Genomic DNA, 19,744 nt, shown 5'->3' with positions numbered 1-19,744 from the left:
CGTCCAGTCGGATCTTTAGGGAAGACAACCAGCAAAGCGCATGGTGGTCTGTGAAGACCGAAAGGGTGCGGGTGAGCAAGTGTGGGCGAAACTTGAAGACAGCACAAGCTGGTGCGAGGCACTCGGGCTCAGTGATCAAACATTTTCGCTCTGAGGGGGAAAGAAGGCGACTGGCATAGGCAGTGACGCGGTCTCTTCCGTGTTGCTGCTGGGCGAGGACAGCGCCGATGCCATGTCCACTTGCGTCGGTGTGAAGTTCAGTGGGGGCTGACGGGTCAAAATGGGCAAAGATGGGTGGGGGCGTAAGTAAAGTCGTGAGCGTGTGAAACGCAATGGGCTGTTCAGGACCGCAAGAAAATGACGTCACCTTCCTCAAAATTTGCATGAGTAGGCGGGCAACGTCGGCGAAGTTCTTGACAAAACGTCGAAAATAGGAGCATCAGCAGGCAAATCTTCGCACGTCTTTAGTGGAACGCGGCATAGGGAAGTCTGACAACACGAATTGTTTCTGGGGCAGGTTATACGCCTTCAGCACTCACAAGGTGGCCAAGCTCAGTGATTTCACTGCGGCCAAAACGGCATTTAGCAAAGTTGAGCTGAAGACCTGCGAAGCGCTGAAGACCTGTGAGAAGACGATGACATCGTCAAGGTAACAGAGGCATGTTGACCATTTGTACCACGAGAGAGGGAGTCATCATCCTTTCAAATTTGACAGGGGCCTTAGACAGTGCAAAGGGAATTACCTTAAAGTGGTAAACTCAATCGGTCGTAACAAATGCGGTCTTTTCACGCGCTTGATCATCGACGGATATCTGCCTGCATCGTGACCTCAGGTCTATAGAAGAGAAGTAGGCAGAGCCGTGTAGACAGCCGAGAGCGTCATTGATCAGCGGCAGAGGGTAGACACCCTTGCGCATTACTTTAAGTGGCGGTAGTCTACGCAGAAGCGCCAGCTGCCATCTTTCTTCTTGACTAGGATGACCGCAGACGCACAAGGACTGTATAAAGGTTGAATGATGTCTTTGGTAAGCATCTTGTCGACTTCACGCCGTATCACTTCTCGCTCGGCATAGGACACGCGATAAGGACGTCGTCTAATTGGACTGGTGTCCCCAGTATCAATCTTATGAGTGACCACAGATGTCTGTCCCAAAGAACGGTCATTAAGATCAAAGATGTCGCGGTAGGACTTCAATATGGGCCTCATATCGGCTGTTTGAGCAGGAAAGAGGTCAGATGCAACCATCTTCTCAATATCACCGCCGACGAGGTTGTTCGAGGAAGATGAAGGGGCAAAGGACAAAGAAGCGTCGGTGATGAATGTAGAAACGGCACACTGATCCATAGAAGAGATGTGGGCTAGAACCATGCCGCCTGGCATAAGTTGCTTGCACCAGCTAAAGCTCAATATGGGTAGAGATGTTCCGTTATCCGTAAATCTAATCAGGGTTTGAGGAAGAGCGACGTTTTTGGCGAATAAGACGTCCACGATCGGGCTCGAGATGTATTCGCGATCGGGAATGTGAGAAAGAGACCGCACATTTACATATATGACGGCTTGAGGAAATAGACGACTGTAATCCACTGAGCACAAGCTCGGTTCGCGTGCAGTAGGAGCGTCGTCGTACCATTGTAAGTCTAGCTGAAGCAAGCCGGCTCCACAGTCAATAAGGGCAGAATGAGCAGACAGAAAATCCATACCGAGGATGAGTTCATGGGAGCATTTCTCGAGCACGGCAAGTAGTACGCTTGTGGATCAGTCAGTAACACTTATTCGACCGTAGCACATCCCTAGCACAGGAAACGTTCCGCCATCGGCGACACGAATGAACGGTACTGTGGGTGGCGCTAAGAGCTTCTTAGCGCGGTGACGAAGCTCCGAATTCATCACTGATATCTGAGCCCCAGTATCATCCAGAGCAACAACATGTGCATCATCCAGTTTAACGTCCATCAGGTTCTGGTCTGCAGTGCAATCAGAGTATTTGGCAGGCGTGTAGTCGATGAAGCATCACCTCTGGGAGCTGCATCGTGTACTTTTCCCAATGGAGTCGTTCAATCGGAGACGTAGGGTGGCGGAATTGGAGCGAGCGAGATGACTGGCGAGGAGACAACGGCGAATGGGACTAGTGTCCACGTGGGGAGGGTGAACGACGATACGACATGGAGGGAGCGTCGTCGCTGGTGGTTTGGAGAGGCTCTCGGTTGGGCTGAAATCGGCCATGATCCATGTCGGGGCGATGCCTGTATCCATAGGGCGCCTGATACCAATACCACCGGCTGTTACACTGGCGGGCCACATGCCCAATACGATGGCACTTGAAGCAAATCGAAGGGTAATCAGCATTCCTCGGCTGGACTACGAGAACGGAACGGCGGCCTTTGACCTTGGGCTTGCGAAATGAGGAACGGCGATCGATCGATTGGTAAGGAGCTGGGCGCACACATTCCTGGCTAGCATTGGATCGCTCCTGATGAAAGACAGCTTGCACTAGTGGCATCATCTGGGAGCTATGGTCGCAGGTACGGCCGCGCGTAGAAGCAAGAGACACATCGTCAAGATATCCTTCACATGTTGGTCAGCGGCACCGACAGCTCAGGTATGTCTTCGCACGACCATGTTGCTCCCGTGTTCGGAAGTCGAACGAAATGATGGGCAATGCGTCGATATTTGGCGGCCTCAAAGCGCTTACACTCTTACATGATGGCGTCGATGGGGTCGGGGTCTTTGCAGATTAGCACATTGAAGCCATCATCTGCTATGTCCTTTAACACGTGGCCCACTTTCTCAGACTCAGTCATGCCGCCGTCGTCGTTGCGGCATAGGGCAATCACGTCCTGTATATAAGTGAGGTATGACTGTCGCTGTCTGTCCACGAGATGCCAGCTCCTTTGCTGCTGCCTCCCTATCTGCAGACTTGCCGAACATAGAACGCATCTTTTCCTTGCATGCATCCCAGCTCCCAATTTCGTCTTCATTATTATCAAACCACATGTTCGCTATTACTCTGAGGTCGAATAATATGTTTGCCTGCATCATCGTCTAATCCCAGTGATTATTTTTACTTGCACGCTCGTACAGGGGTAGCCAGTCCCCGATGTCGACGTTGTCAGTCACGCAGAATGTGCCTGAGTCTTTTAACTGAGCCAAGATGACCATTGTCGTTGTAGTCGCCTCGGTGGCAACCGATCCTTCTGCCCCATCGTGGAGAAAGCTAAGCGTCCGCCACTGCGGAGCTTCGTTTTAGCGTGTGGGTACCTCGCACCTCCCACCAAAATGCCACGGGGACGAGAGTAGCCTAAACTGTTAGCAAATTGTATTTACAAAATATTGTCACGTGGTCGTGACGTCAAAGAACACAGTAGCAATACTCTGAAACATAAAACTAACTTTTATTGGGCGAACCTGTGCCCACAAGAGAGGCTACACTTATAGCACGACGATAGCGGCGAACACGGTCGGCGATCGTCGAAAATCTGATCAGCGGGTCAAGCGCGTCGGCTTTTAAAGAACAGTCGTCGAATGTTGCAGACTAATCGTCCGGACCCGCGTGCCTTCCACAAAGTTCTACACCATTCGCGTCAGGTGATGAAATCAGATAACATAAGGTTCGGCGACAACAGACAGCGGATAGAAGCATCGATAACTTTCCAGAAACTTCGGATACATGCAGGCGCATCCCACGCTGTGCGATTACATTTGTTAGGCGGCGAAACGTGGTTGCCCGATAAAGTACACGTGTCAATACCCCTCTCTTAAAGAGCATCGTCCCGATGCTACAAATATAAGAGAGTGAAACACGAAAGGACACTTATTAAACATAACAAGACAACGAAAAGAAAGAAAGTCCAAAGGTCAGTTACGCGAAACCCCAAAGTTCATTAACGCTGGTAGTACGGCTTGAGTCGCACAACGTGGACTATTTCAGGTCGTGAGCGGCGCCGCTGTGATAGCGAAATGCCGTCTGGCACGACCTCATAGCCCAGTGCACCAATACGTCGGATGATCTTGTACGGTCCGAAATAGCGACGCAAAAGCTTCTCGCTCAGTCCTCGTCGGCGTATAGGGGTCCAAACCCAAACACGGTCACCGGGCTGGTACTCGACGAAGCCTCGTCCATACACTGGCCCAGCCCGGGGCCGGTCAGCGAGCCCGTATCCGGAAAACTAAAAGCAGCAACCGATGGAGGTGCGGTTGCTGTTCGTCGAACTGACGAAGATTCTCCGCCGCCGACGAAGACACCGAAGAAACTACCTCGACGACATAACCACACGCCGCCGTCCCGACGAAGTCTGGAAGCAAAGAATACGACGACGAAAGACGACCTGACGACGCGACGTTCCAGCTTCAGTTCAACACGACGCAGCCGTGATCCGACGCCGAGACCTAACTGCAACGCCAGACAAAGAACCACCGACCTCGACGTGCTTCTCGACGGCCACGCAGTCACCGCTTTAGTGGACACAGGCGCCGATTATTCCGTCATGAGTGGACCCATCGCCGCGCAGTTGAAGAAAGTTAAAACTGCATGGAAAGGCCCTCAAATTCGAACCGCTGGAGGACACCTATTCACGCCGACTGTAATCTGCACGGCAAGAATAACCATTCATGACAGGACTTACCCCGCACCTCCACCAGATGTCACGTGGTCGTGACGTCAAAGAACACAGTAGCAATACTGTGAAACAAAACTAACTTTTATTGGGCGAACCTGTGCCCACAAAAGAGGCTACACTTATAGCACAACGATAGCGGCGAACACGGTCGGCGATCGTCGAAAATATGATCAGCGGGTCAAGCGCGTCGGCTTTTAAAGAACAGTCGTCGAATGTTCCAGACTAATCGTCCGGACCCGCGTGCCTTCCACAAAGTTCTACACCATTCGGGTCAGGTGATGAAATCAGATAACATAAGGTTCGGCGACAACAGACAGCGGATAGAAGCATCGATAACTTTCCAGAAACTTCGGATACATGCAGGCGCGTCCCAGGCTGTGCGATTACATTTGTTAGGCAGCGAAACGTGGTTGCCCGATAGAGTACACGTGTCAATGTATATAGAAAGACGGCTGCAGGCTCAGTTGCAGAACGACAACAAGAGCGCTACTGTGATCGTAGCGCATTCTTCCATGCTAGGCAGGATGCGTGCTTCAGTGTGCGGGAATAGCGCCTGACAATATTGTAACCTAGCCAAAGAAGAAGCGAGAAAAATGATTCCGCAGATGAAGTGGGTGGCTGCGATGAGCTGAAATAAACAGGAATGGCCGCCCTGTCGGTCTAGTTGCCTGTTCTCTTACAAATTTGGCGCAGTCGCATATCGAACCTTGTAATACTTTCCTGAGTGGTACCGATTTTCCATAGACGATGTGCACCGAGGTTACAGTTTCCCGTGAAAAGCCGGTGAACGTTGCACACTGCGTCTACAGTGTAGAGTGGTCCTGTTCGGGTGAGCACTTGTCTTATTGAACTCTTATTACTGCAACTTGTCTACCTGAAGTCGAGCGCTGGCGAGGAATTTCACTATTGCCATGAGTGATCTCCAGCATGAGGCAGACGCCATACGTTCTTCCGAGCTTCGCAGTTCCACCGCAGCAAATCCAGTCTTCACGAAAACGGAAGTAACACCTCGTAACAGCAATTTGGAGGAACACAGTGCAAGTGCCCTGATGCACGATATAATGAATAGCCAGCATCAGCAGCAAATATTCGATTTTTTATTGCGAGCAAACTTTCGGCAAATGAGGAAGACACCCATGCAGCTTGCCAGGCCGGAGGTCTATGATTCCTCGTACACAGAAAGTGTATCGGAATGGCTCGATTTTTACGAATACGCCTGTGACAGGGATTGCTCGCGAGAGCATAAAGACAAAGTTAAGATGGGTCTGTACTTAGGAGGGAGCGCAAAGATTTGGCATGAGCTTCGAGCTTCTGAAAGAGGTGAACGCCCATGGAACGAGTGGAAAGAGAGGTCTCTTCTTTCATTCAGAGGGAACAAGCTTCAAAGTTGGGATAATGCCATGTCTTACAAGTACAAGTCCGGACCGGTTCTTGACTATTTCTTTGAGAAATAGAGACAGCTGCATTTAGCTGACTGCTCTGTCGCAGGCTTCATTGGTCGCGCTCATTGTGCTGGGACTTCAGGAAGACATGCGGTGTCGTGTTCAGCTTCGAAAGTCAAACACAGAAGAGTTATTACACAATATAAAAGAGCTGTATTATAATGTTGTGCAACCTGTGAGCATTTATGGTAATGGGAAATCCCAAGATGAACTTGCCCAACCATATAAACAAGTCGCATATCAAGAGAAGAGCAGGAAGGCAGCTACACACACTTCTGGGTACAATTCACCGCGACCACATCACAAAATATTTCTTGTTGAGCGTACCAACTTGGCATATGTTCTGGTGCATGTAAATGGAAAAGCACTCCGCGCACTCGTCGACAGTGGAGCTTCCATCACCCTTGTGAACAAGGAACATATTCCGGACTTGAACCCAGTGAAAGGTTTTCCAGTGAGTGTGTGTGGATACGACGGCAAAATGCAAGTGCACTATAAGTGGGCGGAGGTAATCGTCACGTGTCAGAGCAAGAGTATCAAAACCAAAGCTTTGGTCCTCGATGGAGTAAAATATGATATTTTGTCACGCCCAGTAATGCAAGAGCTCCGTCTAAATCTATATTGGGGATGGCCAAGTTACTACTCAATATGATCCTCAGTTATCGTTCTCCCTATTTAGTGAAAGCCTTCGGAAGCCCACTATAGCGGATGATTACACCAGGATGTACCAAGAGCTGCTCTGTGTAGGAGGTTATCCTAAGGCTACATCCTACTTTAAAGTACCGTTTGAGTTTCGAGATACAACAGCTGCGAAACGCAGGCCGTACAACATTTCGCGAGATAAGAAGATATGGCTCAAGGTAGAACTGCGCAAGATGCTCGACGCTGCTGTTATCCTTCCGCCCAGGCCTACCTTTGCACCACGCATCACTATAGCACCGAAAGAAGACGGAACGCACAGAGTTTGCACCAATTACCGTCAAATCAACAAACAATTTCGCCTGTTCCCTTTCGCGATGCCACAGGCCGGCAAAATTATCAACGAAACTGGTGGTTGCAGCGTATTCTCTCGCTTGGATCTTTGGAAGGGCTTTTGGCAAGAGCTTTTAGTAGAGGAGACCAAAACGTTTTCAGCATTTGTGACACCTTTTTACATATATGAATATAATAGACTGCGTTTTCGTTGGAAGGATTCACCAGCTTGGTTTCAAAAGATGATCAATAATGTTTTGAAGCCATATCTTGGACGCTTTTGCGACCTCTACATTGATGACATAGTTTTCTGGAGGTCCGTCTATCCATCAGCTAATGGACTAGCAGAGCAAGTTTTCCGAGATATAAAACAATGTTGAAGTATGTACCCAAGATTCTCAGGAAGGTGGAAGTGTTGTCTGCAGACAGCTGTGTTCCACAAGAGTAGATTTCATACGAGCACACTGGGATGCAGTCCTCAATACGCCGCGTTTGAGGAGCCTGCATATTTGGCTGCGGCCGATACACTTGGAATAACAGAGAAGCGTACCTTGAAGGAAACGAAGAAAAGTTCAGAAAAGCAAATGAAGCACAGGGAAACGATGAAGAGAGCATTTGACAAACGTCATTATAATATTCCCGCAATTGCATAAGGCGATATGGTTCTGTTGGGGAAAAGATATGGCTGTACTAACACAAAACTTGCAGCCCCGTTTAAAGTGGTAAAATTGGCTACAAAATTTGTAACAGAACAGGTAACTAGGCCGACAAGGTGGCCATCACTGTTTATTTCAGCTCATCACAGCCCTCTACTTCTTCGCCTTCGGAATCACCTTTCTCGCGTCTTCTTCGGCTAGGTTATATATTGTCATGTGGTAGAGACGGTTGAGGACACAGCAGCACAACTGTGAATGGCGAAACTAACTAACGGACCTGTGCCCAAAATAAAGCAGGCTACACTCAGTGCTCAACCAAAGCGGCGAACACAGTCGACGATCGTCGAAAATCTGATGAACGGGTCAAGCGTTTCAGCTTTTATACATCAGTCCTCGAATGTTCCAGAGTGATCACTGGGACCCACGTGTCTTGCACAAAGCTCTACACTATTCGCGTCGCGCATACATGCAATCAGATTACACAAGGCTCGGTGACAGACATCGGACATTCGAGAAATTTCCGAAACATGCGGGCACGTCCTGCGCTGTGCGATAACATTTGTTAGGTGGTGAAACGTGGTCGGCCGATAAGGATAAACAAGTACACGTGTGAATACCCCCCTCTTAAAAAGCATCGACCCGATGCTGCAAACAAACGAAAGTAATAAACAGAAACATCCGGAACAAAGAAACAACAATAACAGTTCGTCAGCGTGCCTAAAAAGGTTTAAGACGCACCACGTGGACCACTTCAGATCGTGCGCGGCGCCGCTGTGAATGCGAAATGCCGGCTGGCACCACGTCATACACCAGTGCACCTATACATCGGATGACCTTGTAGGGTCCGAAATAGCGTCGCAATAGTTTCTCACTGAGTCCTCGTTCGCGTATCGGGGTCCAAACCGAAACGCGGTCGCCGGACTGGTACTCGACGCAGTGTCGTCGGAGGCATCGTCGGAGCCGATAAAGCAGCGAGGGTGCAGATAAATCATAAAAGCCACTTTTTGGATTGCGCAGAAGCCGTAGTGTATTCCATACCTTTGAAATGTGAGAAAAATTTTGTGGGGCAAAGTGAAAGATGCACAAACGAAAGACTGAAACAACATAAACTGAATATCGAGCACGCGAACAGGAATTTAGGCATCCACGTCAGGGATAGCCCTTCCAAAGCGTGTGCCGCAGAATTCAGAACCTTTGAAGTGCTGGAAAAACAATAACCACCTGGTTCAGCAGATTATTGAGGCAACTGACATTGCCAGACTTCGTGACCAACGTGTCAGCGGGCCGTGCTTGTTGCTAATAAAAATGGAACTTGAGCACGTGCAATCATTTTATTCATTGCTCAGAAGTGTGTGTGTCTGTGACACGTATGATAAAATATATGTGTAAGAAGCCGTGTTTCTTTCAAATAAACGTTGTTGAAAGTCAGCGCTCGTGGTGTCGTCTTCTCGTTTCGTCTGCCCGTCTACGCTTTGAACTGTTTACTCCAAGATGGAAAACAGACAAGCCCAAGCTGCTGTTCTAGCAATATTTCTCGGATGTGTTGAAGTGTTTAAAGTTGTAAGTTTGGATGGAGCAAAACATTTGAAACGATGATTTGAAACGGTCACAGCGGAGGCATTTGGATATACGCTGGACAGTGGCACACCAGACTCTCTTGTCTTCAAAGTGGTGCGATAGCTCGCGTGTGCAGATTGCGGGTCTTTGATGTTCCATATTTTGAACTGGAATCAGCCAATTTCAATTGCCACGTGCGATTTTGTTCACTGGAGCACAGATGGTGCTGTAAAGGCTGTGCAAGACTGCAAAAGAAATATAAGGCTTCTATTTTAGTCATGGTTGCTTTAAGGCAACAATTAACACATTCGTCCTCCTCGAGTAGCATTCTTTTTGTGACAGCATGGCGGCCAAGCGTAATCATCCTATGTCACGCGCACAACATTCCGAGGGACTAGCTTTTGCGTGCTTGCCTTGCGGTTGCAGCTGAACAAACACGTAGACAAGCAGGGCGATGATGCAGCATACGACAAGCATTATTGTAGTCAGGAGACAGCCTTCCAGTTTGGCCCGGTTAGGATTCTCCACGACCAAGTCCTCCCTGCGAAAAATATTATTATTGTCAGGACATAATGGCGCACAGGTATCTTCCAAGCGAACTGAACGATTCACAGAATTTTTTTAGTTTTGGAGGCAAAAATTTCATGCGTGGCGCCTTGAGGAAGCGGTATAGCCTGTAATATTAGAAGTTACTAGGAATCCCGTAGCTTTAATCTCGGTGTTTAATTCTAGTGATACATCATCCTAGGATACACATATTGAATACGCACTGAAACCGCTCATTTTACTCTACGTTAGAGATCTATTTGTGCTGTCTCACTGAGGAAGACTGATTGTGAGCTGTTAGAATATATTATTATGTAGGGCATAACAGTTTCTGCTTCTGCGTCTCCTTACAAGTCCCAACTCGGAAAACTACTTTCTACGAAAAATAGTACTTTTTCGGCCCTATGTGACACATCGTGGAGAAGATCATCAGACATTATGCACTACTTCAGTATACTTGTTGTCCGGAAACTATTCGATGCTATAGGTGCAAGCTACTGCTCTATTGCACTGAAAATAGAAAATATAAAACCTACACAACTAAACACATATTCCGAAGTATTAACTACTATAGGTATTCACAAAATCCGGAAGGAATATGCGTGCTTTTTATATTCCATGTTAGTTAGGTTACTTGCAATCTGGTTTTTCGAAAGATTCGTTAAACAAACTCCAAATTTTATCAGGTGGTTCGCGAAACATGCGGACATATAAAGTTGCGTGGGGAGATACAAATCATACGGCTATTACATGCTAATAGAATGCTGCACGTTATCAAGCAACCCATCTCCACTATAATCTTTAGCACATGTTTTTATTGTGGAAACATTGTTAAAATTCTGAAATCTTTTTTTTTTCATTTTTCTCGGTACTTGTATGACGCTGATGTCTATTTGGTTATTTTATTTACGGTGTTTTATGCATCATTCACCTTTTGTCGCACGGTTAGTTGTACATCTCTTTTTATATCCTGTTGTGAAAGTGTTGGCAAGCTTCTGAGTAGTCTGGTGAAATTGTCATGTCTCCTGTGCTTTTAATTTTTTTACTGATCACCGGCATTTCAGCAAAATTAGGTGCTCATGAACAGAGACTGCCCATTCACGCACACAAGCCAGAAGGCGTTTGCAGATAGGAATTCACTAGGGTATATTTATTTGTACCGAAATAAAGATTCCATTCTGCCGTATTCACAGGCCCATTCTGGTAAATAATGACGCATTTTCTCCGTGTTGCTCCCAAAGCTTAGAGTACCAAATGTACTGTTCCTCAAGAAACGCTTTCGACAGGAGAATGAAGAAGGCAAGCCAGTATTTCGCGAGGTTAGTTGCCGTCTGTGTTCACAAAGTCGTCTCTTCCGACTGTGTCAAGGTTAACCTCAAGTGGCGCCTTAGGCTTTCTTCGCGAACACTGAGCTGACGCTTTCATTCGTAGTCGATTGGCATACGCTATCCAAGCTACGTCCGCTGTTACGGGAATAGTCTCTCGTGAAGTAGTTGCAAGCGTATGCAAGTAACCCCCTCAGATGGGCGACAGTTTGCGGCCACTTTCACGTGCTAATATTCCAACTGATTTTATCGATTGAAACAGCGTGTATGTACGGAAATGTCGAACTTACCATGCACTCTGCACGGACATGGACATGGACATCTCCGACGCGTCCCCCATCTGCGAAACAGAAAGCAGAAGCTTGCAATGTTGCAGGTGCTTCCGTACTTCCAACGTACCGCAACCCACCCCCTTCCCTCTAATCGTACATTCGTTCCGTCAAATTCCTAAACATCGAGATAAATTAAACTTCCGTCACCATAACAAACTTTCCGCAGCTGATAATAATGCTTTACACCCTGCACAGTAGTCACAAAATGTAAATAATTTTATAGCACAGTCGTCCACAAAAGTTTACGAAACACGCGTACCACGGAAAATGGGAATCTGCTGGTGCTCCTAAATTTATAAATCGCAAACGTTTTGCCATCTGAAAACTTTGCTCGCACACTTAAACGCTATGTCCAGGCTTCACCGCAATTCAATTTTCCGGGAGATACTATGTCTAGTGGACTAATTCAGACCATGCAGTTGCGTGTGTAATTGTGCGTAAATTGAGCTATGAAGCTGAGATATCACCTAATTAAGTGAAGGGCACCCAGCTGAAAAACACAACAGGAAATTTCAGTCTGTCATATTTTTGGATGTTCTCTTGTCTGTTGTCTGGCGTCCTAAATTGTGACGTTCTGTGCTTCCTGCTAAATATTTATTTAAAAACTGACAGCTGTTTCGCTAGTAACAGAAAGTACCAAGTGGAAGTAAAAAAAAAGGAATTAAAAAAAATATTCTCTGCCGAGTGTGGCCTAACTTCTGATCCCACCCTACTGAACCCGGTGTTCTACCGCTACACGATGGCCAACGAGCTTTCTTGTGTACGTTTTGACCATGCCAACATTAAAAATTCATCTGCTCTGATGTTTGCATTTGTATCTTAAGAGCCAAGGTGCGCTTTCACTCCGCCACGCGAACTGGGGCATACCTAGAATACCAAAAGTGTTACCATCGACAATAATTCGTGAAATGCTAGAACATCAATTTTGCTGCACGATATCCATAACAGTTATACTCAGAAATAGAGAACGGTGATCGGGGACACTGTTAGGGCTGCAATTGCTAATTTCTACAGCTGTCTCTTGTTTTTAGACTTTTGAGCGCACCTAAAATTTTTGTGTTCAGTGCAAAATATCAACGTAAACACTCGTGGATAAGTGCTAATTTAGACAGTGTACCGGTTTCTCAGGCAGCGCGTGCCAGAATCCTGACACTCGAGCGAAACAGATTTTCACGTAACTTTGTGAAACACCGCAGAGCTGCTTTTCCACTTGGCAAAAGGTTATGCAATATTTCTGGAAAATTAACTAATATGTAAAAGTAACATGTAAGCGTAACATGTAAGCCATGTGGCACACATTACACAGGCCTAGGTGACACATCTAATAAAATAAGATAAAATGGATCGCAGCCATTGTCGCAGATTCTACATTTTCGATATGTCGCCAATTTCGAGGAGACCAGTAGGGCGACAGGTGGTGCCTCGTGCTCAAGGCACGATTACGACAGTTGGCCACGTCAAATTTATTGCCGGTATCGGTGCTATCAACACGGCTGGATTCAGACAACGCAGCATGGAATACTGCGTAAGAGAAAAGTACAGTGCACGCTACCGACGTGAAGTTCACATACAATTTTAAAGCGTTGCGACGGAAAGCTCTTCAGTCGCGGCGTCATACCTGATGTCGTTGCGATATAAAATGGCACATTTCTAACGCCACAACAAAGCGTGTGTCGCCACGACAGAGTTCTCCTGTTGTGACGTCAGAATCACTGTCGTGATAGAGTGTAGCTGTTGCCAAATTATTGTGGCCGCGACAGAACGCTTCTGTTGCGACTTCTGTACTGTTCATAGCCGTGACTATAATCTTGCTGCGACGTGAGAAATTTGGCCATAACATCAGAAATTTCTGTCGCAACTACAGAAACGTCAGGAACTTCTGTCTTTTTCCGACTTGCCACAGAAATTTTGTTGTCTTATTCAACTGGGCAACGACACGAATATTATAATTAGTCAATTTATTGGTCAGAGCTTTGTGATTAATGCAGTCAAACTCTTTCGCTAAACATTGTTGCGGGGTGTGTAGAATACGTTAGTGTCTGGGAGCCGCTGGGCAAGTGGGTGCAAGTACTGCACGTTGTCTTTTTCTTCCTCGCTGCCCTCATAATGTTGTTGCAGCTGTTGCTGCTGCTCTACTACCTTTGACACACTTTAACACAGTTCCTCTCGCAGACGAATCCCTCCGGGCGAGAAGTCAGTGGGGCTTACGTTGGGTAAACGGCTTCAGGCGGGCTACGTGCGTGATGTAGATCTTGGACGAACGTCTTCCAGGGGAAGCGAGGCGCGCAATTCTATAATTCACCTCGCTGTGGCGCTCAAGCACAATGAACGGTCCAACACAGTCGGCGAGCAGTTTTTGACATAGGCGGCGTTTACGCATGGAAGTCCATAGCCACACTTGGTCACCCGGATTGTGCGTGACATGCCGGTGTCGATTATCGTATCGGGATTTGGACTGCTTTTGCGAAGCTAGAGCACGTAATCGAGCGAGGCGCCGAGCCTCTTCCGCTCGGCAGAGGGTTTCCGCAATACAAGCGTCCTCGTGATTACCGAAAGGAAAGATAGTGTGCACTGTGTACCTCGGCGGACGAGCGTAAAGAAAGAAAAACGAACTACATCCGGGCTCTCATGTAGCGCGGTGCTGTATGCGTAAGTAACGAACAGCAATACTTCGCCCCAGTAATTGTGGTCCGAGCTTACGTACATGGAAATCATGTCCACAAGTGTTCTTTTTATTGCTTCTGTCGGACCGTTGGTCTGCGGGTGATAAGGCTTTGATTGTCGCAGGTTGGAGGCGCACAAACGTAGAAGTTTTTCAACATCATCTGCGAACTGACGGCTACGGTTGCTAACGATCACTCGAGCGGGACCATGACGAAGTATAATGCAATGTAGTATAAATTTCGGAACCTCGCCTGCGGTTGCAGATGGTAGTGCTGCCGTCTCGCAGAACCGAGTCAAGTAGTCGGCACATGCTATGATCCAGCGGTTGCCTTGGGTAGAACTTGGGAATGGTCCTATGAGGACGATGCCTACTTGCTCAAAGGAGGAACTGGGTGGCACCACAGGCTGGAGCTGCAGTAGGTCTCTTGTGACTTTAAACATTCGGCACGATTGGCTACGTATGTCTCTGTTGTATTGCGCATTTGAGGCCAGTAAAAGTTTTCTTTGGCACGATGGAGCGTCCGCGCGCACCCGAAATGACTGAAGTTCGATCATCGTGCACGACGTGCAAAAGAGAAGAGCGGAGGGCTTCTGGCACCACTAGAAGAAACCGTGTACCTGTCGCGGTGAAATTCTTATACAGCACCCCATCCCGAACACAAAAACTACATAATGTCGACTCTTTCGCGGCAGACAAAAGTGGTTCTAAACTCGGATTATCATGTTGTTCTATTTCGAAGGTTGTGGCATCTGGGAAATAACGGCGTACGGATGCAATGAGCTTTTCAGTATTGTCCGCATCGCATTCCGTCGTACTAAGAGGCATCCAGGAAAGGCGATCGGCATCAGCATGTCGTCGGCCACTCTTGTAGGATACACTTAGGCTGTACTCTTGCAGACGCAGGGCCCATCGTGCAAAGCGTCCAGATGGATCGCGAAGATTCACGAGCCAGCACAACGAATGATGATCGGTCATGATCGTAAAGTGACGCCAATACAGGTACGACCGAAATCGCTGCGCCGCAAAAATAACAGCAAGACATTCCTGCTAAGTCACCGTGCTGTTACACTCGGGTTTGCTTAATGACCAACTTGCGTAGGCGAAGACGTGTTCTTTGTCATCCAAACGTTGAACCAGAACAGCACCAAGACCTACACCACTCGCACCTGTGGCAACTTCTGTTCGTACGGAAGTATTGAAGTGCTGGAGGATTGGTCGCAACGTCAGCAGAAAATTCTGCTGTGAAAAGAAAGCAGAACAATCAGGCGTCCACTCGAAAGCGCCGTTCTTGTGCAGGAGGCTTGTCAAGGGATAAGCGACGTCAGCAAATTGAGGAATGAACCGCCTAAAATAGAAGCAGAGCCCTAGAAAGCTGCGAAGTTGTTTTACAGAGTGAGGTGGTTCAATTGCTTCAGCAGCCTCTGCCTTCGCAGGGTAAGGCCTGACACCGTCTTCATCCACAAAGTGTCCCAACACAAAGACTTGGCGCTCACCAAATGACATTTTTTTTTAAAAGTTGAGCACAAGACAAGCCTTCTGTATGCAGATGAGGACAACACCGAGACCCGTGTTGTGCTCGTGAAATGTGCGCCCAAAATAATAACATCTTCGAGGTAGCACATGCATATCTCCCACTTTAAACCTCGCAGAATGGTATTCATGAATCGTTCGGAGTTAGCTGGTGCGCTGCACAAGCCAAAGAGTCCATCGGGTGGTACAAACGCTGCTTTTTTCTTATCCTTGGCATGCCACGGAATTTGCCAGTGGCCGGATCTCAAGTCTAAAGAAGTATGAAGCCGAATGAAGGCAGTCTAAGGCATCATCTGTACGTGGTAGTGGGTAGACATCTCTCTTGTTAACGTTCTTTATCAGCCGATAATCAACACAGAATCGCGGACTGCTATCTTTCTTTTTAATGAGAATGACAAGTGCAGCTCAAAAACTTGCGGACTCCTGAATTATACCATTCCACAGCATTTCCAGAACTTGCTCTCCAATTATATTCAACTCAGTCGTGGATACTCTGTACGGCTTCTGTCGTATAGGGTGCCCTGATCCGGTATTTATGCGATGGCGTATTCGAGACGTAGGAATTTGGGACGTCCTGTCAGTCTGTGAAAAGTCAACCACTTGCAAGTGCATGGCTAGAACATCCACTAACGCGTGGCGCTCACTCGTGCTGAGCGACTTGCTCTCCATCTAAAGTAGTTTCCAGTCCGACGGGCGGGGATGGAAGGACTCGTCTGCAGCTTCAAGTGCAGCCAGGAAGCCGATGTTTCTGCGTTGCAGAGAACGAGCTTCATGCCAGACGGGAGAAGCATGGGCTGAGTCACGTAGTTCCTTGTCGATAATCCATAGTGTCCATCAACTACCGACACTAAACAAGGCGGGACCAAAACGCTCTTCTTTACACAGGCCGAAAGAGAGGCTCCGTTGCGGCATCAAATGTGGCGGAGTTGGTACCAGAGCAAATGACCGCAACGTATACCGCGTATAGTGGGGGAATGACGATGTCCTCATCAACACAAAAGGCACTGCCTTGACGCGGCGAGTTCTCCACGAGTCCTGTCATAGCCTCGTGTTGTACCGAAAGCTACCCTCTTCGACAGTCAACGGTTGCACCACATTCCTGCAAAAAATGAATGCCTAAAAGAGCATGCTGCGTGGATCGAGGAAGAAACGGCGAATGTAGTTCTAGATACTTTACCACACAACCACACATAGGCAGCACAAACGCCAACCTGGCACAACATGTCACCTCTAACAGTACTAGAAATATTATTCGAAGAAAACACTTCATTATCCAAGAAGGGCTCTAAAATTTACACTCATCCCGGAGATTGTTTCCCCGCATCCACAAGAGCCATTGTAGATATATCGTCAAGCACGTGAATATTGTTTTTCAGCATAAAAACTTCCGGAGGAAGGTCTGTTGGCAGCGAACATTATCCAGGGACCTCACCGCCATCGGCCGCACTACTTAGTTTTCTGGTGGTGGGGATAGCAGATCGCCGCGGGGACGCCGTGGCGGTGGAGACTAAGGAGCACGTGGAGAATGCGGTGGCGTTATACTGTGATCGGAGGCTGGTGATGCGTTCCGGAAGTTGAAGTCCACGATTGGTTGGCGGGCGTGGAGGCCATGACGTGGATCAGGGTCGATAATTTGACTGGAACGTCAGTCGCGGAGGTTCTTCTCAGAAAGGTCAGCGGCGATCGCAAACCTTGCGATGTGGCCAGGCACACCGCAACTACAGCACACTCGAGGAGGCCGAAATTCACGGTGCTGGTCAAAGCATTCACAACCACCAGCGAGCATGGGGTATCTGTCATGATCGTCGTTTTCTTTCTATCCTGAATAAGTGGTACAGTACCACTCACGTTCGCTGCATTATTAGAGGGTGGCCACAACGCAGGTGGTAGCCCGGGCTCGCTGCCTCGAGAGTCACCGCTACCACAATGGCCGATTTCGTGGCATCGGAGGAGCTCTTCCAGGACTATCTGTCGTATCGCCGACGACAGACCGGATGGTGTGCTCGCGTCAACGCAGGTCAATGTCGGCGGATTAGCCAATCGGCCAAATTTTGGTTCCACTTGCTTTAAGTGCTTCAAACGTACGGCAATGTTGCATTACGTTGGCCACAGATGTCAGGTTTTGTTTGGCTATCAAGAACAGGTATACATCTTCAGCTATGCGCTTACGAAGATCCCCCACCTTATCTTCATCGGACATACAAGAATCCACGAGTCTAGATAGCTTGAGAACCTCTTCTATTTACATTGTACAAGTCTCGCCAACCAGTTGGGCCCTTTAAGACAGAGTCTGTTCAGCTCGCTTCTTCCTCGTTGCGCAGTCTCCAAAGCACTTTTTCACTTCTTGGACAGACGTATCCCACCTCGTAAGCGTGTTCTCGGGGTTGTCGTACTACATGAGAGCAGCATTCCTGAGCGACAACGCAACATTCGACACCTGAGCGGCGGAGTCCGAGCCATTATGTTTGCTCACCCGTCGGTACTGCTTCAACCACTCGTCCAAGTTTTCACTGCCAGTCCCGGTAAAGCTTGGTGGCTCCTTGTACAGTTGTGAAGAGCCCGTCGGCTCCGGAGCTTAAGTTTTTTGGGAAATGCCTGCTGTTGAGGATGGTGGAAGTCCCGCCAGTCGACGACTGCGACGAGGTTTAGGTGGTAGGGATTCCGTCGTTGGATGCTTCGCATTCTTCACAGGTCACATTGGCGGCAGCAGCAGCATCAAGAGAATTTCGCCTAAATCAGTACCTTCTTTTTCGCAGATACCCATCAGCTCTCTTTAGACGACCTTCATAACACTTTGGCTGCTGCTGACGAGACGGTGCGGATGTGCGTGGTAAAACCAGTCACCTTGCCGGATCATGCCATACCTGTCATCAAGCGCCACTGTCGACGAAGAACTTATAAAGCGGACCAAATCAAGCACTGTGTCACATTGGTGGCAGCGGGAGCATCGAGGGAACTTTGCCATAAGTACCTGCTTTTTTGCAGGTTAGTGTTCTGAGTCCCTAATTCCCCTTGTTGCTTTGTACTTGGATGCTGCTGCTACTGGCAAATAGTGAACATGACTTCCAATGTGTTATGTTCGACTTGTGAGATACGGCTCACTGAGTCGGATTCTTTTTTGTATGCAGTGACTGTACTGTGCTTCCACACCGTGAAATGTTCAAGAGTCTTTGATATAGGGCTAAAAACTAAGGGGGAGGGATACCGTCTAGCTTGGTGCTACACGGATTCCCGGCGACAGAAAATTCGAGTGCAGCCACAGAGTGTAAGTGAAGAGTCTGAGCAACAGGACATTCGGATTATGTTAAAGAATATAAGTTCTAAGCTTGACCAGTTGTTGCCGCTGAAGGAAGTAGTTGAATGCTTTCAGGACTCTTTGCAATTCTGGTCGGAGACGTACGATGAATTGTGACAACGCACAGACAGAAAGGAACAGGAAATTGAAGAACTAAGTGCTGAACCGGAAAACGAGAGGAAAACGTGAGCGACGTCAGTCAGCTTCAGGCCGAAATTGACGCCCTTGAAAGAAAGAACCGCCGCTTTAATCTTGAATCCCACGGCATCAAGCACGCGGAAGCTTGATCTTCTAGAGCCAAAATATAATTACGTGGTTGTTGTCCACCGTCTGCCGTCAAAGAAAGAAAAAATCCAAGGTATTATCTGTCGTTTCGCCAGACTGATAGGGACCGTTGGTGGCAAAGCCGAAAAAAGCTACGTAATGTGGAGTACGAGGTTTTCATTAGCGAATATGCAAAGAAAAAGACACATGCTTTTCGCACGAAACAAAAACCTGGCCTAAAAGGTCAAAATACAAATATATGTGGCACAATAGCGGTCGTGTTCTTGTGCGCAAAGCCGACGGTGGACAGGCGGTGATGATGCTCACCATCGGTGATCTAAACAAGCTCTTCTATGATACGTGGCAGTTGCTCATAACTACATGGCAGACGACAACAGGGAAACCTACGCATTACCCCAAGTGTGTGAGCAGTATATAGAAAAAGCTTTTCTAAAATCGTTAAATCTTTTCACCTCCAAATCCGACAAGTCCTACATAAGAAAACTGAACTTTGTTTTTCTTTGAATACATCTTTCATTCGAT

At 47.8% G+C, this 19,744-nt stretch overlaps 1 protein-coding gene across 1 annotated transcript in view; it reads right to left on the bottom strand.

Moving 5' to 3' along the window:
* Nucleotides 1-19,744, bottom strand: part of LOC126524719 (uncharacterized) — a 451,239-nt gene that overhangs the window by 405,402 nt on the left and 26,093 nt on the right. The window contains exons 2-3 of the mRNA XM_055067253.2: nucleotides 11,406-11,455; nucleotides 9,658-9,785 (exon numbers count right to left, since the gene is read on the bottom strand). Coding sequence (XP_054923228.2) covers nucleotides 9,658-9,785; nucleotides 11,406-11,455 — 178 coding nt within the window. The remainder of the gene's footprint in view (nucleotides 1-9,657; nucleotides 9,786-11,405; nucleotides 11,456-19,744) is intronic.

The sequence above is a fragment of the Dermacentor andersoni genome, chromosome 3 (assembly GCF_023375885.2).
Source record: "Dermacentor andersoni chromosome 3, qqDerAnde1_hic_scaffold, whole genome shotgun sequence".
Lineage (NCBI taxonomy): Eukaryota > Metazoa > Arthropoda > Arachnida > Ixodida > Ixodidae > Dermacentor > Dermacentor andersoni.
This window is presented reverse-complemented; position numbering and strand designations above follow the sequence as displayed.